This window comes from Nannospalax galili, unplaced genomic scaffold (assembly GCF_000622305.1).
Source record: "Nannospalax galili isolate Female #2095 unplaced genomic scaffold, S.galili_v1.0 scaffold77, whole genome shotgun sequence".
Taxonomy (NCBI): Eukaryota; Metazoa; Chordata; class Mammalia; order Rodentia; family Spalacidae; genus Nannospalax; species Nannospalax galili.
In genome coordinates, this window is record NW_008341457.1 from 1,324,358 (window position 1) to 1,348,574 (window position 24,217).

The 24,217-nt window shown below is 54.7% G+C and overlaps 1 protein-coding gene across 11 annotated transcripts in view; it reads left to right on the plus strand.

The window, feature by feature from the left end:
• Ptprs (protein tyrosine phosphatase receptor type S) overlaps nucleotides 1-24,217 on the plus strand; it is a 70,715-nt gene that overhangs the window by 29,220 nt on the left and 17,278 nt on the right. For 6 of the 11 annotated variants that reach the window (XM_008836955.2, XM_029565310.1, XM_029565312.1 and 3 more), the window contains exons 5-11: nucleotides 305-493; nucleotides 5,080-5,190; nucleotides 6,640-6,651; nucleotides 14,585-14,854; nucleotides 16,568-17,149; nucleotides 18,451-18,584; nucleotides 19,087-19,231. In XM_008836955.2, the coding sequence (XP_008835177.1) occupies nucleotides 305-493; nucleotides 5,080-5,190; nucleotides 6,640-6,651; nucleotides 14,585-14,854; nucleotides 16,568-17,149; nucleotides 18,451-18,584; nucleotides 19,087-19,231 (1,443 nt within the window). The remainder of the gene's footprint in view (nucleotides 1-304; nucleotides 494-5,079; nucleotides 5,191-6,639; nucleotides 6,652-14,584; nucleotides 14,855-16,567; nucleotides 17,150-18,450; nucleotides 18,585-19,086; nucleotides 19,232-24,217) is intronic. The other 5 variants (XM_029565311.1, XM_029565313.1, XM_029565315.1 and 2 more) reach the window with 1 other exon arrangement.

The following is a 24,217-nucleotide window of genomic DNA, read 5'->3' on the forward strand; positions in this document are numbered from 1 at the left end:
CAGATGGCCTGGGAGAGCAGTGGGTGACAGGGACGGTGGGAAGGTTGGGACCGCTCTCGCTGGCCTCATTGGGGTGCTGAGCAGTACCTCATCTCCTCTAACCACAAACATCCCTGATGCCTCAGTACCTCTGGGAGCCATAGAGAACGGTAGGAAGAGGGTGTCCCTGTGTTTCCCCTGCACCAAGAAGCGCGGGGGCTCTGAGTGGAGCTTATAGCAGGACCCACGTCACCAGCTGGGCCCGGAGCCTGGAGCCCAAGACACCCTGATCCCATCCCCCTTTCCTGTCTCTACCACCCAACAGAGGACCAACTGCCACCTGGCTTCCCCAACATCGACATGGGCCCACAGCTGAAGGTTGTGGAGCGCACACGGACAGCCACCATGCTGTGTGCTGCCAGTGGGAACCCCGATCCTGAGATCACCTGGTTCAAGGACTTCCTGCCTGTCGACCCCAGTGCCAGCAATGGGCGCATCAAACAGCTGCGATCAGGTGGGCACAGGTGTCTGGCGCCTCTCTGGGGCCCACAGAGGGCCTGGGGGGCCTGGCTGGCATTGACAGAGGTATGGACTGAGGAAGAAACTTGGAGCTGCATTTGAAGAGATGTGAGGGTATACATGGGCCTTGGCAGCTGAGCCATGGGAGGAGCAGAAGAATTTGGGGGGTTATTTTATGTGTATGAGTGTTTTGCTTGCATGTATGTAAGTATACCCAAGTCATGCAAAGCCCACGGAGGTCAGAAGAGGGTGTGAGATTCTCTGGAACTGGAGTTGGAGTTACAGACAGTTGTTAGCTGCTATGTAGGTGCTGGGAACCAACCCCGGGTCCTCTGCAAGAACAGCCAGTGCTCTTTACAGGGCCACTGGGGAGGAAAGTTCTTGAACACTGACTATGGCGAAATGGTACATGAAGCCGTAGGGAACCATAGCAAGCTGCTGGGGAGAGTGTCCCCAGCATGGTGCTGTGTGGAGAGCAGGGTCGCCAGGAGGCGGGGCAGGAGGACACTGAGCACAGATGCCCCCCAGAGGGTACATGGCAGGCTGGTTTGCCAGGGGAATGGGGGACTGGAGGGTGGTGGTGGGGGATGTCATCTGTGCTCAGCCAGAGGCACAGGCTGGGGTTCAGCAGGGCTTGGGACCCTCAAGGCCAATGGTAGGTGGGGGCATGAGGGGTGGGGTGCTAGACCAAAGTCCACCATGACCAGGAGCCAAGAAAGCTTTGGGGACAGCCTGAGTTTGGCTGTTCCAGCTCTGGCTGATCTGGAGAGATCTTGGGACAGAGCCCAAGCCTTGGCAACACAGGGGACAAAGTTCATGGGTTGTCTCAGTATAGGACTCATGTGACTCTGATGGCCCTCACTGATGGACTCAGTGAGTCCATCCGTCCATCTGCCTGTTCATCTGTCTGTCTGGGCCTCAGGTGTGCCCTGTCACTTGTCCTTGTATCTCGTGACATGTCCATGTGCACGTGGCTCCCCGAGTGGCCAACCCTGCCTCCTGCATTCAAACACACGTGTGTCCTCATCCTATTCCTGCCACGTTCCCATGCACATACTTGTCTACTTATCCCTCTCTGGAGACACATGTGTCAGCTGGAAACTGCAGGGCCCAGTGGTCCCATGTACGCCAGTGTCCCTGGAGCTCCACATGCAAACAGCTCCTCCCCCCTAACTGCTAAGGACCCACCTCAACAAACACCCTCCTGGCACCACTTGTCACCCCCCCCATGGCTCTCCCACTCAGACTCCTCCCCACAGTCACCTGTCCATGACTGAGTGCTCTCAACACTGCCTGCGAACTGCCATGGCCCTGTAGTCTCTCCACCTCCCTCCCCTGCCATGGCCATCCGTTAACCCACCTCTTCTCTCTTCTTGTTCCCCTGACGCTCAGAAACCTTTGGTAAGTCTGACTTCTCCCCACGTCAACCACTAATGCCAGTCCTCCCTCTGCACCACACTAACGGCCACTGTGACAGTAACGATCCACTGTGTGGCATGTGTACTAACGCTCCTGCCTGCCCGCCAGCCCCACAGTGGACTTCAGACAGACCCCACCCAGAAGGAAAAGAGGAAAAGGGCCCACAGACCTCCCAGTGGGGCCTTTGGGCTGCAGGGCCTCACCACCCATAGACCCCTGCTGCTTTCTGGGCTTCAGCAGGTGGGAGAAAGGCTTTGATACCAAAGACCAAAGCTTCCCTCCCCATGTTCTGAAACCCACTGCTGGGCTGTCTTACTAAAGTGAGAGTGACTGATACTAGCATGGGCCTGGGCTCTGCTACAGCCCACCTCCAAGAAAGGAAAGAAAGGGAAGTTCTTGTCAGTCCGTACCAGCCATGGTGTTCCAGCTCTGACTCCTCCCATCAACCTAGATTCAAGCTCTCCAAAGTGTGCCTATCAGCGACTTTCTTGTGGCTTCCACAAAAAGTGGGCAGAGAGGCCTGAGGAAGACAGGCTGTCTCTCTAAGGAGAGCATGGGAATCATGGAAGGTTCAAGACACAGGGTTCCCTCAGACCAGGAGGCTCAAAAACTGGAGTCAAAGTCCCCACCACCCTGAGCTGCCTTTGGTATCAGTTTACCCATCTGTGCAATGGGCCTGGTCTGGCACGTACAGCTGCAGCTCCAGCTTGGGTCTTGAGGTCACTTTGGCCCAGCAACTGACCAACCATCGGCAGCAGAGACCGCGTTGGATGGTCCCAACCCGGAACCGCCTTTTCCCATTTCCCTGTGTTTTCTTATCATCCCTGGCCCAGATCAACACAGAACTGCACCTGTGGGCTGGGGCGTGCCCAACCCGGGGACTACATTTTCCTCTTTTCCTTCGGGAGTTGAAGAAGGCCAGGGCCTCCTGTCCCTGTCTCCCTTCCCACCCCTTCGGCCTGTTGGTGACACCAGACCCCGCTTCCCCAGTACCTCCAGCGCTAACGCCTCTTCTGCTCCCCCCTCTTCGCTAACAAGGATCCTGAGACCCGATTGCTCCCCATCCCTCCCCATCTGGATTTCAGATGCCCCCAAAATGGACCAAAAGGGGAGGCCATTACACCCAGGACTAGATGTTCCTACAGTGCCAGTGCTTTTAGACCCCTTGTGGCCAGGCAGCCCCCTGGTGAGATGCAGAACCCCAGTGCGACCTTAGGAGGCACCCAGTGCCCTTGGCCAGCTGCCGTACCCCCATGCAGGTGGAGGGGACAGGCCTGGCTTTTGGCCCCCTGGCCTCTGCCCCCACACCCGCCTCATTGTTCACTGTGTGTCTCTGCTTCCCTTACAGAAAGCACTCCTATCCGAGGTAAGAGGTCTGCTCCCACCCGGCGCCCTCACCTCTACTGTCCCCAGCACTCGAGTCCTTTCCCCCTCCCCCGCCTTCCTCTGGTGTCTGTATCTGTGTGTGGCTTGTACCAAGTGTGGCCAAGGGGGACCCTGTGGGGTGTCCAGCTGTGAGGGACTCACGCCATCTCTTGTGTCCACTCAGTGCACAGCCCTCGTATCCACAGCCATCCATGCAGTAAGCTACTGAAGGAAACTTCTAGGTGTGTGAGACCAAGGTATTGATCCCGGCAAGGATCAGAGACAGGATTCTCAGAAGCTGGTGGACCCCCCCCAACTCCCCCAGGGAAAAGACAAAAAGAGTGTGTGTCATGCGGTGTGGGCCCCGAGCAGACTGTACCCTCTGTGGTCCCCACAACCATCCTTGCCTCAGAGGGAAGCAGGAAACAGTGAGGTGGTAACATCAGCTCCAGGCTCAGCCCCTTCACTAGCAGGAACAGCTGTCAGCACAGCCAGTAAGTGAGAACCAGGGTCCTGGACTCCAGGTGCTGGTGTCTGGGAGCCCTGGATTTCCAGAACACACGCTCCCTCCAGAGCTGGCACTGGCACTGGCAGGCCTGTGGTTCAGACACTCAGCCGTGCTTGCTCACGGTTGTTCTTCTGTAGAAACACGTTCTTGTTAGGTTGGTTTTTTTTTTTTTTTTTTTTTTTTTTTTTCTTGATATGCAGCCCTCACTGGCCTGGTACATAGCTAAGGATTGCTTCGGTCCTCTTTCTTAACCTCCCAAGTACTGGAATTGCAGGTGTGTGCCACCTTACCTGCCTCAGCCAGCATGTTTCTTAGAAAACAGGTCATCCTGGAACTTACTGTGTAGACCAGGCTGGCCTTGAACTCAGAGATCCACCTGCCTCTGCCTCCCAAGTGCTGGGATTAAAGGTGTTTGCCACCACACCCGGCCCTCTTGTTGGGTTTTTGAGACAAGACCTGCTAACCTCTGTAGCCCAGGCTGGCCTGGAATTTCAGCCATCCTCCTGCCTTGGTCTCCCCAGTGCTGGGCTTTGACAGAACCTCAAACACTCAGGGGACTCCCTCCCATCACCTGTGGGCACCAGGGCCCAAATCCCAGCCTTGGGTTCTAACCAGAGCTTACGGCTTCAAACTGCCAGTGCGTTTAGCTCCCGACACCCTTCAACTTAGCTGCAAACCTAAAATCCCAAACCGCTTCAACGAAATCGAAGCCATTTCATTGACTCAGAGGCTTCAAGAACCTTTGCACCCTGATTTCAAACACAGTTGAGCAGAGCCAGGTATGGTGGGGCATGCCTTTAATCCCAGTACTCAGGAAGCAGAGGCAGGCGGATCTCTGTGAGTTCAAGGCCAGCCTGGTCTACATAGGAGTTCTAGGCCAGCTGGGGCTGCAGGGAGACCCTGTCTCAGAAAGACCAAACACATGAGGGAAGTACAGGAGCAGGGCGCAGGTCGTTCAGCACAGGCTGCACTGCTGCACTGCTTTCTGGACTGGGCTGGACCCGTGGACGTATGTGGTGTGCACCAGTGAACATCAGGCATAGGTGACTGTGCCCTCTCCCTACGTGAGCGTCAGTATCTGTCGCACCCCACGATGTGTTGCGGTCCTCTGCTTGTCATTGCATCCAGCAGGGGGCCCATCCGGGATTGCTGTGTGCCAAGACCAGCGAGGGGTGAACTTGGGTGGGGTTGGGTGAGTCGGGCACCGGCCAAACCCACCAGGAGCTGGGCCAGGCCTCACTGCCACCGAGGTCCCGCCCTCTGGCCAATCTGGTCCCCTGTCCCCACAGGTGCCCTGCAGATCGAGAGCAGCGAGGAAACCGACCAGGGCAAGTACGAGTGTGTGGCCACCAACAGCGCTGGCGTGCGCTACTCCTCACCGGCAAACCTCTACGTGCGAGGTAGGGAGCTCCGCCACGGCCAGAGGCAGGGACCCCCAGGGCCCCCCCCCCGCCCCCCCCCCGGGCTCACGGCCTCTGGGCTCCCCCGTTCCCCGGGCACCCGAGCCGGGGCCCCGTCCCCAGTCGCAGGCAGACATCGGAATAGCAGTCTCCCTGCGTGGCCCACGTCTCTCGTGGGCTGTGGGACTGGGGTGCAGTGGTGGCAGAGTCGGTGGGAGCAGGGCTGGGTGGGAGGCCAGTCTTGGACCTACAGGGCCGGGGGAGCCTGAGCGCCCACTGCCCATCCCGTCCGTGCGTTCCAAGTGGCTTGTGTGGTGTCTGCTCCCATGTCCTGCTGGCTTGGCTTCTCTGATCCTGTGGTCTCGTGACCCCCGCTTCACCCCCGTCCAGTGCCCTCACCTTAGACTTGGGGGGATGGGGGTCTCCAAGCTATCCCCTCCCACCTAGCATCCCAGAACCCAGAGCTAGAAGGGACAAGCTCTGACCTGCAAGAGGTTGAGGCCATGGCTCACTCACGTCCCCGTGGCTTGATGGCGAGAAATGCCATGGGCTGTGGGACCCCATATGAGTCCCCAAATCCTGGGCTTGTTCAGTTGTGCCTAGAAGCCCAGGGTCCTTGACCACCAAAACCCCAGTTTCCTCCTCAGGAGGCATCACCCCAGCCCCTGTGGTCCCCTGGGGGGCCTGGAATCCCCCCCAACCTCCTGCCTCCCTTGGGCATCCCGGGGACCCCAGTCCACTTGTAGACACAGCTTCTTTCCCAGCCTCAGTTTCCCCCATGTGATGCCCCTGCCCTAGTCCCTGTCCACTCGGGGAAGCCGGCAGGCCATCCCTCCCCCGCCACCCCCCCCACTGCCTTGTCCCACCCTGTACCCCTGTACCCTAATCCACCCGCTCGGTCCCAGGCTCTGAGCAGGAGGCTGTGTGAGGGAGGGGATTGGGCATGGGTGGTGGGTGGGACCATGCATCAGCCACCACAGCACCTGGTGAGTTGGGACACCCAGGACTTGACGTCCTTCACGTGACCTTGTCGCTGGACACTGGGATGGGACGGGTGTGAGTCCGGCAGGAGAGAGGCAGGGGTGGGATGAGGGAGGAGCCTGGAGTGTGGGTGCCAGGGTCCCGGCCAAGCCCGCCAACCCTGGGGGGCAGGTGAAAGTTGGACCCAGGTTCGACACTTTGAAATCGAACGTAGGAAGGGAACCGAGGTGGATAGAGCATTGGTCTTATGTGTTGAGGGCCGAGCAGAGGAAAGGAAGTGGAAAAAGGTCTTTACTGTTCTTTTTCTTTTTTAATTTTACTTTTTTTAAAAATTTTTTTGGTTTAAATAAAAAAGCAGACTATTGCAGCTGTGGGCTTGGGAAGGCCTCTTTTTACTCTCTGTATCTCCCCTATTTTTTTCTCCTCTCCCATGTCATTGTGCGCATCAAACCCCCTTACATCCCTCAGAGCTTCGAGAAGGTTGGTGTGGATTTTTCTTTTTTACTTTCTTTACCCACATTTTTACACTCCGAAAAAAGACACACACACAAGAAACACACGCAGACACCGTGCAGACACACGCAGACACGCATATGGAAACAAATAGAAAACCAGATGTTAACTGGATACGGAAAACGCCAACAAAACAAAACCGCCAAGTGAGAGCAAAAAAATACCCAGAAAGACACACAAAAATTTGTAACGCCAGCCGCGCCCGGCCCGGCCCAGGCCGGCGCACACGTGCGATGCTTGCATTGTGGTCGCCTCTGCATCCTGGGAATGTCGTTGCTAAGTTTTTTGCACTCCTCGTCGTCATGGTAACTTGGGCCTGATGCATGCTGGGAGAATGTCAAAAAAAAAATTTTTTTTCTCTGCATGCTCCTCTTGTCAGTTTGGTGAATCCCTGGCCGTTGATAGAGTGTTTTTTGTCTTTCGTTTCTTTCTCTCTTTTTTTCTTTTTTTTCCTTTTTTTTAATTTTACATTTTTATGTTTTGTTTTGAGGGGAAGTGGATTGGTTCCCCTGCATTCCCTTCCCTGACAGCCTCCCCCACCGCGACTGTGCTTGGTCCTGTCTGTTCCTGTGCTGTCTGGTTTTTGGTTTCTTGGATTGAGCTGTCCTGTGGTCGCTCTCCTGATGCATCGTGACCTCAAAGCCAGTGTTCCTGTCCCCACCCTCGTCAGGGGGTGAAGGGTCCCACAGCCAGGGTGCTGGGCCAGAAAGTGACCACAGAGTCTCCCAGTGGGGAGGAAGGAGGCCACATGAAGAGCTGCCCAATTACCGCATTTCCCTGGTGAGCCCTGTTATCCACAGACCTGGTGCCTGTGTCCCTTCTCTGGGCAGCCAGGTCAGAGGGATGCCTATAATGACATTTTCTCAGTCTTCTGCTATAGCATCATCATAAAACACCCACCCTCCCAAATAACCAAAAAGTAACAAATTAGGTGTCTGAAGTATAGCCAGAGGGAGCAAGCCAGCATAAAGATGGAGTGGGCCTGTCCCAGCACACAGTGCTGGCCCTGGTGCCAGCCTCATGTGCACCCCTAGGCTTGGGTCTGGACCTGCCCATCCAAAAATACAGGAAAAAGCCAGTGTGGTCAACCCCAGGGTGGATCCCTGGTGGCATCTGACTTGGACCACTCAGCCTCTCCTCAATGCGCCTCTCCACAAACCCAACCCCTGCAGGTGTTTTGTTCAGTATGATGTGGTCACTTTCTGAGTCACCTGAGCATCTGAGCTATGGGATTCTGGGGAAAACCCCAAGAAATTTGGACGTACTCTCTCTGTTCCCCACTCTCCCTTGGCCCCTCCCCTCTCCCTCTTTCTATCTTCTGAGACACCCCCCACTTCTCCCCAAGAAAAAGCAAACAATCCTTTAGAATCCCCCCAAATCCCATAGGAAAATAGCTTCAAGAAAAGGCCCAGGAAGTCCCTGCCCATACCCGGGCCGCCATGTGACGTCACCTCTGCTCCCCGTTACCCTGACTTCTAGGCATTAAGTCAGATACCACAAGAAGGGACCAGGGACAAACCTCCCACACACCAGAACTTGATGCGTTGAACCCAGGGATGGGGGATCACAAAGAAGCACCTGGATTTTGAGCTCAGGGGAGTCAGGGTGAGAGCACAGGCTGTGTGCGACCTGCGCTGGTCACCTAGCCTCTCGAGGTCCTCTGTACAGTTTATGACTGTCGGGTGCCCCAAGGAGAGGACGCAAGGTGGGCAGGCAAGGGCGTGAGCGGTTAGGGCGCTCCTCCCACGTACCCTGTCTAGAGAGCCAGCATGAGGACCGGGGACACAGCTCAGTGCACACTTGGGTGCTGGGTTTGAATCCAGCACCATAGAGGTGGGGGAGAGGGAGGTAGGGAGAGGAAGCCTGTGGTGATGCTGTGGAAAACAGCACAGTCAGGTGTGAACTCGCTCAGTTAGACCTCCTATATTTTTATTTTGTTTTTGTTTTTTTTGCAACAGGGGCTTTGTGTAGTTCCAGCTGGTGGCCTGGTAATCCCTATGGAGACCAGGCTGGCCTTGAACTCATAAAGATCCACCTGCCTCTGCCTCCCTAGGTGCACACAACCACACCTGGCTATTGGAGGTTTTTTATTGTCGTTGTTGTTGTTTGTTTTTGCTGTTCACTGGGAGTCCTGGGCCACAAAAGAGGGACAGTGGCCCAGGATCTGGCTCCCCCACCCTGCTAGGCCCCAAGCTGGTGCCCTGCTTCCTGTGGGGCCCACAATGCGGCCCCAGTGCTCTTGACCTGCCTTTGACCTCAGGGAACTAAATGGCCAAAGCCAAAAATACTGCCATTTTTAAATTTTGCAACTTCCAGAAGGTCCCACATAGAGCAGACTTCCTATCACATCCTCCCAGATTAAATTTTTTTTTAAATCAATTATTTAAAACTGTCAGCCTTTATGGTGTGAGTTATGAGCAGAAGCTGGCATCCTGATCCAACATGATGCCCCATGCCAGCTAAGGACAGTTCCTTCCCCCCAGGGCCCTTAGGCCCACTGGGCCTGAGGACCCTGTGCCATCCAGCTGGGTAGCCCTGGGTCTCCACACTAGCTTCCCACTTACACCCACAGCCAGCCAGAGGAGATGGCCACGCCCATGCACTCCATGACTCATGGCTGGCAGAGTCTTACAGAGGCATCCACCTTAAGCATTATGGGGAACAAGTTAGTCTTGAGTTAAATTTCTAGCACCCATGGGTGAATATAACTTCCAGGTCTCCCCAAAGTCTTGTGTCCTCATAGTGGGGGGCAGATAATGACCCAGCCTGGACCACCTCTCATTATACCCCCAACTGCTTCGATCAGGGTCTGTTGATGGCCCCAGTTCCTGCCGGCTGTGCCCCACACCCTCATCCCCAACTCCATCCTGGGGGGGCAGGCATATCAGAGAAAGCCCTAGCTACCACCCCTGTCCTGCTCTAAAGGGAGAGGAGTCGGGGGAAGCTCCCCAGGGTCAGGGGCGCAGGGCCCACTCCGCAGGAACACTGAGCACTGACACTCACACCTGCCTCGCCCTCTGCATCTCTGTCCTGTGGGGGCCGTGGCGGGTTAGATTACACCTGTCCTATGGGAGAGCCACATCTCCCATGGCCACAGCTGGGGGCCAGCCAATTGGGGGAATGTGGAGAATTAAAGAAGACAGAAGAGGTAACCCTCCAGAAAAATCCCCAAATCTAAAATAGATGGTGCTACCAAACCCACCAGTCAGCCAGACTTGAGCAAAGGGACCATGGCTTGTGTCTCTATGGCCGTGGGAGCTGGCAGTGGGATGGAGGCAGGTGAGGGTGCCGGGGTGCTGGGGTGGGGAGAGGGGCGAAGGAGTACCAAGCAGGCCGGGGTGCTTCCTCCATGGATCGCGGGGCTGGGGTTCAAAGGACGGTGTGGGAAATGGACTTTGAACTTGGGCTCTGCCCCCTCATCCCTGACAGGTGTAATCTAACTCAACCCCCCCGCCAGTCCCTGACTGCACAGCTGCTTGGCATACCCCCACTCCTGTTGGCTTCCTCATTTTGGGGTTGAAAGAGTTAGCCACATTCTTCTCTCACCCCAAAATGCTCCCCCGCGGCTTGTTTGATGGTAAATACGTGTTGACAATGTTGGCCCTCTACCCACCCCTCAACCAGGCCACCTCACTTTTTTGAGATTCCTTCCCCACTCACCCCTCTCCCTGCTCCCCACTCTCAGGCCCCCCACTTTTTATTTTTGTCTTTGCGCCTCTTCCTGCCTGGGGAGGGCTGTGCCCTGGTTGCTTTGACGGTTTTTGAGTTGGTTTAATTTCTTTTTTTGCCATGTGAATCGGGGTTTGAAGCGACCATCCCCTCCTGACCTGCCCCCCCACCCCCACCACCCACCCCTCCTGACCCCCTCGCCCACGAGGGTCCCCCCGCTGGGACCCTCCCCAGCCACTCGGTGACCAGAAGAGCTGGGGACCAGAGCCAGCTGCCGCGAGCCGAGGACCAAGGCTGGTCCCCTTATAACCGCCTGGACCCTCCTGTCAGGTCGGTAATGGTGGGTGGGGGTCCTGAGGGCCCGTCCATCCCCGGGGCTCCACGCCCACCTCACTGCTAATGACCCCCTCAGGCTCCCAGCCAAGCGATGGGAGCATGAAGTGGGTGGGCAGCCTCCCAGAACGGGGCAGAACACAGCGTGGGCCACCCGCCCCTTGGGCTGGGAGGACACGCAGGGCAGGTCATAGACACCCCCACACAGGGGTCAGGGTCACCATGAGCCACAGCACAGCCCTCTGCAAACTCATGGCAAACCAGCCCTCTTTCTGAAAGTGCAGCCTTGGAAGGTGGCGTGTGGATGAGGTAGCAGGCGGTGTTTCCTGGGTGTCCCAGAAGCCTTTGTAGCTGACTAATGTGTCTTTTTAAGCTGTCATTTAACTATAGCAGCTGGCCACTTAACTGATAATGGCTGACCACACTGGGGACAAGGAGCGTTAAGATGTCTCTCTGCTTTCTGGATCTAATGGCTGTACAGTTCAGAGCCCCAGACGGAGAAACTGTACATTCACGATGTCTGGTTTTCTCTCCACTGTAAAAGCTACATGATCTTTCTGAACTGTCCCCTCTAGGAGATAATCAGGATCAGATCAAGTCTGGGAACCAGCTCTCAGTCCTTCCAGAAGAGAGAGATTGGCTCCCTGTTTAAGCTTTAGACTCTAAAACCAGGTCCCCTTCCATGGGATCCAAGGTTCTTGGGTGGTACCTTTACTGGTGGCCCCTGGACATGCATTGTGACAGCAGAGAGACCAGCCTCTGCCCTGGCTCACTCAGCAGAGCGATACATAAGCCGGGGGTGCTTTGCTCCTTCATGTCCCCAGTGGGTAAGGACATAGCAATTCAAAGCCCCACAGTGCCAAGAAAAGTATGCACGGCTGTTGTTAGTAGTGCTCAGTGTGGGAAAGGAGACTCATATTGTGTGAGTGGTGGAGAGCTGGCCTGTGAGGCTCTCCCTTAGCCCATCACCACTCTGTCCTTCTGTCTCCTCCTCTGCAAATTAGCTAAAGGTCACATGTCTCCACATGATTGAGACGAATTAAAGGAGACAAGGACGCAGCCTTCAAAACCAGTTCCCTGACAGACTCCTTAAAAGAATTTGGGGCTGGAGAGATGGCTTAGCGGTTAAGAACACTGACTGTTCTTGCAGAAGATCCAGGTTCAAATCCCAGCACCCACATGGCAGCTAACAACTGTCCGTAACTCCAGTTCCAGGGGATCTGACAGCCTCTTCTGTCCTCTGCGGGCATTGCACAACACGGGTGCACTTTCCTACATGCAGGCAATACAAGTATACACATAAAATAAAAATAATAAATATAATAAAAAAAATAAAGAATCTAAACCAGGCATGGCAGCTCGCATCTGCCATCCCAACCCCTGGGAGCTGAGGCAGCAGAACAATTACCACCACCTAGGGGCCAGCCTGGGGTACAGAGCAAGACACTGTCTCGATAGATGGGTAGATGACAGGTGTTTGATTGATGCTATCCAGATGATTGATGGGGAGGTAGGTGATCAGTCTTACCTTCCAGCTCTGAGCAGATGTGATGCTCCTGTGCTCCGCTCTGTCCCGCAGGGTCCCTATATTGTCTGATAAGAGACCTTAGCTTCGGTTTCTGTCTGCTCTGCCTTCGTGATTGGTAGGGTGTCCTAAGAAACGGGGCTCTAGAGAGCAGATGGGGGGCTGGTTTGTCCTGAGGCTGTGTCTCAGGGGCCTTGCACCCCCAGTCTGGGGCCCCGCTGTGTTCTGGGGAGTGGGACACCTCCCTGGGAAGCCACACCCCTCCTCTGTTCAGACCCCGATTTTCAGCCCTACACCCCATTCCATGTTTTTTTCTCTTCTTGCTTTTGAATGTTGTGTTTAATTTCAGAGGATATTTGTTTGATCTTTAGATTTTTTTTTGGCTTTTTTGTTGTTGTTACCTTTTCCCCCCTCTCCCCCTCCTAGTTTTGGTTTGGACGTCAATGCCATTTTCTGTCCTGGATTAATCAGCCTCTCCACACTCATTTTCCCATTCATCCCGTTTCCATGACAACACAGCCTCAGCATCTCCCACCCAAGCCTGGCTGCAGATGCTGGCGACCGGCCTGGACCGGTCTGCTGGCGGGCTGGACCCCATCACTGACCCCTTCACGCCTCTCCTCCCCCCGCCCTGCTGGAACCACCTGCCCGTCACCCCAGCCTGCATGACCTGTGTCCCTGCCACCCAGCCCTCCCGCCCTCCATCCTGTACCCACACAACTCTGGACTTTTCCTGGGGCTACGTTTTCTGAAGGGCTCCAGCCTGGATCCCCACTCTTACCCTCAATGGCACCCCATCCCCATCTTCTGGGTTCAGGAACTAGAGTTGGAGACTGTCCAGCCAGAGGCCAGACTGGAAGGGACCAGGGTAGGCCAGCTTCTCCCCTTCTCAGTAGAGCAGTTGAGACCTTTTATAACCATACCCTTAAGGCTACACCCCAGATCTGTGTGCTGGGCAGAGGTGGGGCCTCAAGGGGTTGGCATGGCCGTTTCTCCATTAGCATAGCTTTGCTGTCCACTTAGGGTGTCGCCCTCCCCAGGCCACGTACTCATCCCATGACTTCTTTAAGCTCAACAAGGCTGTGAGGGGACTGTGCCACCCAGGGCATCTCTTCCCCACTTCCCCCAAAGGCAGACAAATGTCCCTCCAGGGACAAAACTGGTTTTCCATGCTCAGGTTCCCAGGAGCGTCCCACACACCCCACTTCCGAAAGCGCAGCCCCAAGAAATGCATCCTGCCGCCTTCCTGCTGGGTTCCTGCAGAAGGCCGCACCCACCCCTGCCCCACTAAGGAGCGCACTGAACATGCCTAGTACCCCAACGTTCCAGCTCATCATCCCTAGTATTATGATTAATTACCGATATTGTTGATGATTGTCAAACATCCGATTGGTGGTTCTGCCTGGGCTGATGTGACAATGGCCCGTCACATCTGCTAGAATACTATGCAGCACTGAAGTGGGCCCCTCCTCTCTGTCTCTCTCTGTCCCCGTCTCCCCCTCTCTCTGTCCCTCATCTCTCTGCCCTCTCTGACCGTCATGTGAGTCCCCTGAAATCCATGCTCCCCTTCCATCCTACTCTGTCCCTATCTCTCATCTCTCTTTCCCTCCTCTCTCTCTCTCTCTCTCTCTCTCTCTCTCTCTCTCTCACACACACACACACACACACACACACACATAAGACAACCTTTTTTGCATGATGTTTGTGATTTTTGAGAGCTGCATCTAATGATGGAAACTTGTCAAATCCGACAGAGGCTTTTAGAAGGGTTTCTAACACCCCAAATCACAAAAATTTGATTGGCATTTCTCATCCTGCCTTCAGGGAGCAGTGGGTGGGCAGGGCACTGAGCCCCAGCTCCTTCCACTTCCCAGCCTACGTTTATGATGGATTCTACCCCATCCCCTAGGGAGGGTCCCCACCCCAACCCCAACCTTGCCAGAACCATCTAGAGCTTTCTGCCGTGGCTGCCCCTTCCAGGAACCCACGAAAGGGGCCACCCACCCAGGCCACATCCCTCCGCAAAGATGAGAAACTGCTGATAAATTTTTGTGTGTACATCGTGCTGCGGTCAGCGACTGCTGGTCAGCGAAACCCGTTGCTATGAGATGCTTCGTGTCTCTATTGATATCTATATTGTTTGTGAAGTATCTTCCTTTGAAGTTTTCTTTGTGTTGAAATTTGTTTTTATAATTTTTTTTTCTGTTTTCATTTGGGGGACTAAATGAATGGGGGCCGATGAAGGCCCTGTTTATATTTAAATGCCTTTCTACCCTTTTTTTCCCTTTTTTCTTTCTTTCTGTCATTCTTCCTTCCTGCTCCGAATCCTCCCCTCCTTGACCCTCTGGCCCATACCGCGGCCTGCCCCCCCAGTCCGCCGCGTGGCCCCTCGCTTCTCCATCCTGCCCATGAGTCACGAAATCATGCCTGGTGGGAATGTGAATATCACCTGCGTGGCAGTGGGCTCACCCATGCCCTACGTGAAGTGGATGCAGGGGGCTGAGGACCTGACACCCGAGGATGACATGCCTGTGGGCCGGAATGTTCTAGAACTCACAGATGTCAAGGACTCGGCCAACTACACGTGCGTGGCCATGTCCAGTCTGGGCGTCATTGAGGCTGTGGCTCAGATCACCGTGAAATGTAAGTTGGGGTCCACGTCGGGGGTGGGGGCGCCACACTCCCACACACCCTGGTGTGGGTGGCAGGTAGGGCAGGAGATATCAGGTGACCAACCTAGATGAGGTGAGTTGACGCACAGTGACCACGTGTAGGGCCAGGAGATGCAGAAGAGCTGGGTGTGGTGAGCACCATCATTCCAGCGCTGGGCAGGCCTAGGCAGGAGGACCGAGGGAGTCAAGGCCAGCCTGGGTTACACGGTGAGTCACTGAGACCCCAGAGTCAAGCAGGTTCAAGTCGGGGGTCGGGGGCGGTAGGGCTACAGGAGCAAGTTAAGGTGATTCTGATGCTGGGAGGTGGGACAGATAACCTGTGCGGAGGCCCCCAGGCTCTGGGAGGGGAAGACTTCGCAACGCTGCAGTGTTTGCCGTTCGCAGAGTCTGACATCAAGCTTTCCAACCAAGGCCCAGCTGGGAGTTGAATCTGACCCTCCACTTGCTAGTGTGCAGATAAACTTTTATTGACACACAGCTGCACAGTTATTCACACCTAATCTTTGACATCCTTGAGACAACAAGGTAAAGCCAAGTACTAGGTCACCAGACTGGCCATTGGACTTCCCGGCCTGTGAGTGTGAGGTGTAGCGTGAGGAGACAGGCGTAACAGCAAGGTGTAAAACCAGGCTGACTGGTGGGGAGCAGACTCAGGAATGAGACAAACTCATGTGGAGAAAGCAAGTGGTGGAGGTGTCCCGGGCTGCGTGACAAGGGTGGCTTGAGGTGTCCACACAGGGTCAGAGTGTCCAGATGCAGGGAATAGCATATGTGGAAACAGACAGCATCCTCATGTGAACGAGCAGAGTAAGCCAGAGAGAAGTGGACAGGAAGGAAATGGCTCCTTATGGGCAAACAGGTCCCTTTGTTTTCCTTGCTTTTTGCAAGCCTGGAGCATACTATGCTGAGACAGCAGGCATGAGCCACACCACACCCATCTGAAAATACTGTTCTGATAACAGTAACCAGACACTGTTGGGCATGCCTGTCATTCCATTACTCCAGTCCAGAGTTATCCTTGGCTACATAGAGTTCTCGGCCAGTCTGGGCTACATGAGATCCTATCTTAAAAAAAAAGCTGGGTGTGTTGGTGCATGCCTTTAATCCCAGCACTTGGGAGGCAGGGGCAGGCAGATCTTTGAGAGTTCGAGGCCAGTCTGGTCTACACAGTGAGTTCCAGGACAGCTGGGGCTACAAGGGAGACCCTGCTTCAAAAAAAAAGGGAGAGAAAAAGAAGAAAAGAAGAGAAAAACAGTTGTGGTAATGCACACCTGTAACCCCAGCACTCAGGACACAGAGGCAGGCAGATCTTTGTGAGATTGAGGCCAGCCTGAGCTATATAAGCTTTAGGCCAGCCTGGGCTACAGGAGGGCCCTGTCTCAACAACAAAAATGAAAACAACCATAAAAGTAAACACTTTGGGCTTTGCAATCAGCTGTTTCTGCCGTGTCTCCTCAGCCTTGGCAGTGCAGTCAGCCATTGACAGCGGCAGCACAGCCATGTTCTGATAAAACTTTATTTAAAAAACACCAATGCAGAGGCTTTCATTGCTGACTTAATGCTACTCATGCTGAGATGAGTGGGTTCAGGCCTGCACTGTACGCCAAGGAAACAGGGCTGAGAGAGGGTAGCCGTGTGTTGGGAAGTCACCTGGTCTTCAGAATTCCCCGTGTCTACCCTGCAGCCCTCCCCAAAGCCCCAGGGACGCCTGTGGTGACGGAGAACACAGCCACCAGCATCACCATCACCTGGGACTCAGGCAACCCAGACCCTGTGTCCTACTATGTCATTGAATACAAGTCCAAGAGTCAGGACGGGCCGTACCAGATCAAAGAGGACATCACTACCACGCGCTACAGCATCGGGGGCCTGAGCCCCAACTCGGAGTATGAGGTCTGGGTGTCAGCAGTGAACTCCATCGGTCAGGGGCCTCCCAGTGAGTCGGTCGTGACCCGCACAGGCGAGCAGGCACCGGCCAGCGCACCACGTAATGTGCAGGCCCGCATGCTCAGCGCCAGCACCATGATCGTGCAGTGGGAGGAGCCTGTGGAACCCAATGGGCTGATCCGTGGCTACCGCGTCTACTACACCATGGAGCCTGAGCACCCGGTAGGCAACTGGCAGAAACACAACGTGGACGACAGCCTGCTGACCACCGTGGGCAGCCTGCTGGAGGACGAGACCTACACAGTGCGTGTGCTGGCCTTCACCTCCGTGGGTGACGGACCACTGTCCGACCCTATCCAGGTCAAGACTCAGCAGGGAGGTAAGGCAGCCACGGCCCCTACACCACCATCCCAGGTCCCAGGCTCATGTCCAGTAGGACAGACTTGACCCAGACCAGATGCCCCCAGGGCCCATCCTCCTGTAGCCTCCAATTCAGCAGGGTCTTAATGTACATAAGTGCCAGGCCTTGTGATCGTTGCAGCCTGAGACCCAGTATGCTTTGGTCATTGAAGCAACCGAGGTCACATCTTTAATTTTAATTTTTATTTTTATTTATTTTATTTTTATTTTATGTGTATTCATGTATTCCCTGCATGTAGGTAAGTACACCCATGTTGTGCAGTGCCCATGGAGGACAGAAGAGGCTGTCAGATCCCCTGGAACTGGAGTTATGGACAGTTGTTAGCCGCCATGTGGGTGCTGGGATTCGAACCCAGGTCTTCTGCAAGAACAGTCAGTGTTCTTAACCGTTGAGCCATCTCTCCAGCCCCAAGAGGTCATATCTTTAAAAAGAATAAATAGGGGCTACAGAGCTGGCTCAGCGGTTAAGAGCACTGGCTGCTGTTGCAGAGGACCCGGGTTCAGTTCCCAGCACCTACATGGTGGCTAACAACTGGCCATAACGCCTGTTCCAGTCCAGGGGTTCCAACACCCTCTTCGGACCTCCACGGGCATTGCACGACATGGGTGCATTTACATACATGCAGACAATATACTCATACACATAAAATAATAAAAGAAAAATAAAAAAGAATAAATAGCCAGGCATAGTGGCACATGCCATAAACCCCAGCACTCAAGGGGCAGAGGCAGGAAGTTATCTGTGAGATCAGACCAGTCTGGTCTACGTAGTGAGTCTCAGGCTAGCCTGAGCTACATAGAAAACTAAAAACCTAAAAACAAAAGCAGCAACCAAGCAGTGTCCCCTGGGCAGGTGCAGGGCTTCCTTCCTCTGTAGGAAGATCTCAGCCCTGTCAGAGCTTCTCTCCTTTGGGGTTCACACTCTGAAAGCCTAATGCCCCAGAGGACCTGGTCATGTGTCCCCCAAGGGGTCGAAGCAGATGAATGGCCACATTGAATCTGACCCTTCTCCCACTTCTCTGCGACTGAGTTAATAAGGGACAGGGATGGCTGCAAGGAAGTGATGAGAGAATATTATGCTGCCTGTCCTGTTGGAAGAAGGAAAGGGAGGAAGGGCAGGTGACAATGGAGGAGGGCTAGTCCCGTGGAAACATCTGGAAGCATCTGGGGCCTGCCCTGGGGATCAGGCTGTCTGGGCAGCCAAGTGGCCTCTGCAGTCAGACATGTGGCCATCACCTCCTGTATCTGCTCCTCCTACAGTACCTGGCCAGCCCATGAACCTGCGGGCCGAAGCCAAGTCTGAGACCAGCATTGGGCTGTCATGGAGTGCACCGAGGCAGGACAGCATCATTAAGTATGAGCTGCTCTTCCGGGAGGGTGACCGCGGCCGAGAGGTACCAGGGCTAGTGACGGGGACAGAGTGGAATGGGCAGGCAATGGGGGATGGGCCAACAGGGGACATAGGATGGGATGTCTGGGCCAGGATGATGGGGACAGGCCAGCAAGATGGGATGGCAGGGACAGGACAGGACAGTGGGGACAGGAAAGTGGAGCTGGGACAGTGTGAACGGGATGGCGGGGTCAGCAGAAATGGGATGGCAGGCTCCAGGCAGTGGTGGCTTTTCTTGCTCACCCCGCTGCCTCCCTGTCTCTCTCCATCTCTCCCTGTTCCTACCCTGCACCCACCATGCCTTCTGTCCACGGCCGTGGGTCCGTCTGGCCTCTTGTGTCCTGTCTCTGTGTCTGACCTGCTGTCTGTCTCTATCTCTGTCCCCATTCACCTGTCCCCATCCCTCTGTCCTGGTGTCCCCCATCCTTGTCCATCCGTTCCTATATCCCTATCCCTCTGTCCCTGTCTATCCATCGGTCCCCATGTCCTCGTGTCCCCATGGTCAGGTGGGGCGCACGTTCGAGCCAGCCACAGCATTTGTGGTGGATGACCTGAAGCCCAACACAGAGTACGCATTCCGGCTGGCGGCACGCTCCCCGCAGGGCCTGGGCGCTTTCACAGCCGTGGTGCGCCAGCGCACGCTGCAGGCCAGTACGTGTCGCTCAGCTCATCCTGTCCGTGGGGAGGGGGGCACAGCGCCTGCTGAGCCCATGGGTGGGACTCCTGCCTCGGCCTTGGCCTTGTCTGCCTGCCATGCCTCAGTTTCCCCAGAGTGGGAGGGTCTCACGGGAGAGGACACAGGACAGAACCACCTCAGTCTGGCTGTGTGGTGGATCCTGTCCCCGTGCTGTTCCTACAGAGCCCCAAGGCTGCTACCCCCATGGGCCCAGGATGACAGACACTGTCCTGTCCCCCCCACTGAGCCCTTTCTGCCCCAGGCAGGCCTCAATGGCCTATGATAAGAGAGGGGACCACTCAGGGTGGCACCAGATTTCGGGGGAGGCTTGTGGCCCCCGATAAGGAGTCCTGGGTCCCTGGAGTGGTTTGCTGTGCCTGGTTGGCTTGTCACACGTCACCTGTCCCCACTTGACTGCCTCTGAGCCACAGAGTGGCCCTGGCCATCTCCACCTCTGTCCCAAACTCATCACCCAGGGTCCACTTGTAACCCTGTGCCAAGCCAGCATGGCCTTGGCCACTGTGGCCCCTTTGCACCTCCTCTGGCCTGATCCTGTCATCACATTGCCACCAGACATGGTTCTGGAAGCATCCGGGACATGGCAGCTTTTACACTCCAGGCATGTGCACATAGGGTGGGACTCGGGTCCCTCAAGGGTGACGTGAACTTGGGCCAGGGTCTCTCCAAGGGAAGGACCATGAAGATGTGGTCCCCTGTGGCCAGGTCCCTGTCCCTCCTTCCCACCCCCCATGCTGAGCCCCAATTGGCTCCCAGGCGGCGCTGTCAGGTGGAGGTCAGTGAGGGTGGCCTGTGGCCTGGGGCCACCAAGCGGCCGGCAGAGGTGGCCCGCAGGTGAGTACGAGCTGGTCTCAAGCGAGTCACAAACACGGCCTACCCTGCGTGTCCCTTGCCAAGCCTGGGCTGCACACCCAGCCCAGGGGAACCCCCCAAAAGCAACCCTGATGGGACAGTGCATGCATGTATCCAGCCTCTCATGCGCCCCCTTCTAAGACACCACGCAGGTTGGGCCGGATTGTGAAGGTCGTGACCTCTGAGGTCACCCAGAAAGCGACTTAAGCCTGGCCATGTGCCCCAGGGCAGCCCAACACAGGGAGTGGGGAGACGGGCACCCCGCTTCTCGCCCCTGACTCGGGGCCAGTCCTGTCCCCAGGCTGCAGGCTCCTTAGGTCCTGTCAAGGGTAGGTGCGGGCCCCGCCAACCACCGCGGGTGTCCCAAGACGCCGCTGTCCCTCGCTCGCCGGAGCTGGCCCAGGGCCACCAGAGCTCCGCGTAAGAAAGTCTGTTAAGTTAGCGATTGGAGGAGTGGAAGGTAGGTAACGACCGGGCGTTTCTGGAAGGCGTCTTTCTTTCTTTTATTATGATTTTTCCATCATCATCACCATCACCCCCATTTCTCGTTTTATCGTTATCTTTTTTATTTTAATTATCCTACCGTTTCTCAGCAAATCCATTCTTTCCAGCACATTCCCTGTGCTTATTTTATTCCCTCCATCCCTACCTTACTTCCCCCCGGGCTCTTTACGTTGGAGTGGCTGGTCAAGAAATGGGGCCCCCCACTTTGAGACTAGTTTCCCAGGAAGGGGAGCCAGGAGACTCCTAGGTGCAGCAAGCTACTGGCTTTCCCTGGCACAGGCGGAAGTGTGTAGTCCTAATTCTGGCTGAAACAGTCCAGAGCCTGAATTTAAATCCTGCCTCTGCCCTCAGCCAGGCAGTCTGCCATTTTTGAGACTGACTTTCTCTGCCTGCAAAGTAGGATCCACCCCGGGGCTTCTGGAAGGATATAGAGCCAATACAGGAGTGTGGAGGACATGTCTGACACCTAGTAGGTGCATATCCCATCTCAGTAGCCAGACCAGTGGCCTCTGGAGCCAGTGACCTACCCTTGATGACCCAAGGCAGGAACAGGGATGGCAGCTCTGAGCAGTTGCAGGGCTGTGAGGGTTCAATGAGGTCACATGTGCGTGTGGCCTCAGCAGGCAGATGAGACAGGGTCCGGAGGTAGTAGTCATTCCTACAGGACAACCACTGGCCCATAATAGCTCTACAGGTGCCCCAGGTCCCTTGGTTTATGTGCAGTGAAGTAGGTTCTTTATAGTGCAAACAAATCCCTTGACATCCTATCTGGCACACAGTAGGTACTCCCTAAGTGTTATTTGAAGTCTCAGTGTGGACTTAGACACGTAGTCAGCACTTCACAAGCAGAAGCTGATGCTGGGCACACAGTAGGTCCCCAGAACACAGGGCTGTGACAAGTCTGCAGACCTCTTGAATACAGTAAGCATTGTTAGCATCACTTGATGTAAGGAAGTCAACTTGGTGCTAGCATATGATAGATGTTCAGGTCTCACCATCAGTCTGGAAGGGACTTGTGTGGTTCAGGCTTTGCTCAAAACAGTTTCCTGCCACGCCCCTGGCACCATGTGCAAGAAAAGGTACTCAGTAGTAAAAGCTGCAATCAATTTAACTAAGTCAGGTCCTTAGCTCAGTGCCTGGCCCACAGCAGGCACTTACTACATGGAGATGGTGAACCTTTGATGACCCTCCTGACAGTACCAGGCACCCAGTAGGTACTTAATAGGTGTTGACCATTGCTGTTAAGTAGTAACACTTAGCATATAGTAGGTGCTTAATATGTTAAGAGCTCTTAATGTTCAACAGGGTCCATAGCCCGGTACCTAGCACACAGTAGGTACTTAAAGTGCAGGAACTATTCGGCCAGTGCCTAGGGCACAGTAAGTGTTTAACATGTGGAGACTTGTAAAGCCCCAGGCATAGGTATTTTTAATATGTGGATACTGCTAGCCTGCTCTCTGGCATAGCGTAAGTTTTTAACATATAAAAGACTGTTAACCCAGTGCCTGCACACAGTTGCTTTTTAATGTGGGGCCTGTTAGCTCCCTGAGTGGCACATAGTAGGTATTTAATATGAGGGGACTGTTAACCTAGTGCCAGGCACACAGTAGGTGTTTAATGTGTAGGAACTGTCAGCCTGGTGCCTGGCACATAGTAGATGTTTAATATATGGGAATCGTTAGTCCAGTGCCTGGTACATAGTAGGTGTTTAATATGTGGAGACCGTTAACTCAGTGACCAGCTCACAGTAGATGCTTAATATGTAAGAACTCTTAACCTTCTAGGGGTCCATAATTCAGTGCCTGGTGGGTGCACAGTATTTAATGTGGGGGTACTGTTAGCTCAATGCCTGCCACATAGTAGGTTTTCATTGTGAGGGGACGCTTGACCCAGTGCCTAGCACACAGTAGGTGTTTAATGTACAGGGACTGTCAGCCCAGCCAAAACACAGTAGGCGTTCAATGTGTGTGGACCAGTGCCTGGCACATAGTAGGTGTTTAATATGCAGGGACCATTAATCCAGTGCCTTACACACAGTAGGTATTTAAAATATGAGCACTGTTAACCCAGTGCCTGCCACATAGTAGGTTTTAATGTTCAGGGACTGGTAGTCCTGTGCATTGCACACAGTAGATGCTTAACCACAGTGCCTGGCACATGGAGATAGGGTGTCCATGTAGCCCCAGCTGGCCTGGAACTCACAGAGATTCAGGTGCCTCTGCCTCTCAAGTGCTGGGAGTTGTTTAATATTAGAAACTGTTAGCCCAGGGTCTGGTGCACAATAGGTCTTTAATGTGTGAGAACTGGAGCCCAGCACACAGTAGGTATTTAATATGTGTAGACTGCTAGCCTACTGCCCAGCACACAGTAGGTGCCTGATGAACCTGTGCTTTTATTATAACTCTGTGAAGCACTGGGGTGCTAACTGGCACACAGTAGGTGCGCAAAACACAACATGACTTTCTCCTTTGAGCAAGAGGTACAGCTGGGTAGTGGTGCAGCTGTGGATTGGCTTCCTAGGTGGGACCCTGAGAGTTGATCACCAGGCTTTTATCTCAAAGTACTGCAGTCTTCAGCACTGTGCACGGCACACAGTAGGTGTGCAGCAGATATGTGCATTTGCTGTTGTCTGAGAAGGCCTTGGCATGATGCTTGGTCACTTTAGCAAGTGCATACCACATAGTAGGTCTACAACACATGCCTTTGTAGCCTACTCTACAAAGCCCATGTCAAATGCCTTGTACATCATAGGTGCCTAATAAATGGAGCTTCTCTTGCTCCCCTTGGCATGTTGCCCAGCACACAGTATGTGCCTGGGAGGCATGTACTTTATGCTTCGTCATGAAGCCTCCATGAAGTGCCTGGAGCATAGTAGGTGCCCAGTAGCTGGCTCTTCAGTTGAGATCCCCCTTGTCATGGCACCTGGCGCATAGTAGCTGTCAGGTGCATCTGTGTATCACTGGGTGGAGTCCTCGGCATGTCTAGCACATAGTAGGTGCTAAGTATGTTAAGTTTTTATTGAGATCCCCTGTTATAGTACCAAGGACATAGTAGGAGTTCAGCAATTGATTTTCCTATTCTGCAAAGCCTGTGGCAAGGGCTTGGCACACAGTAGGTGCTTGCTGTACTGAGCCTCCCTTGTGAGTTTCCCTGCCATAGAGCCAGTCACACAGTAGGTGCTCAACCAATGGCTTCCCTGTTCTGTGAAGCCGATGTCGTGCTTGTGACAATATTAGGTTCCTGCCCCCACACAGTTCTTCCTGTTCCTCTCAGGGAGCTCTGGGCCTACCACTCAACACTTAGTGGATGCACACTGGCAGGAGCTTTCATCAGCATTCCCTGTCACAGTGCTTGGGGACAGACCGCCTGAGTCCTACTGTGCACCAGGAAGGCCCCGCCCCCAGAATTGAGCGCAGCATTCTTGGCCAGCCTCCCAGCTCTGCCCACCTGCCCATCTCACCTTCAATTGATACCCGCTTCCTTTGGGTCCGACTTTTGTTTGGTTCGGTTGTGTTTTGTTACCATCTTTTATTTTCTCTCCCCATCTTTTGTTTCCCCGCCCCTCCCCCACCCATCCCACCTCCCCC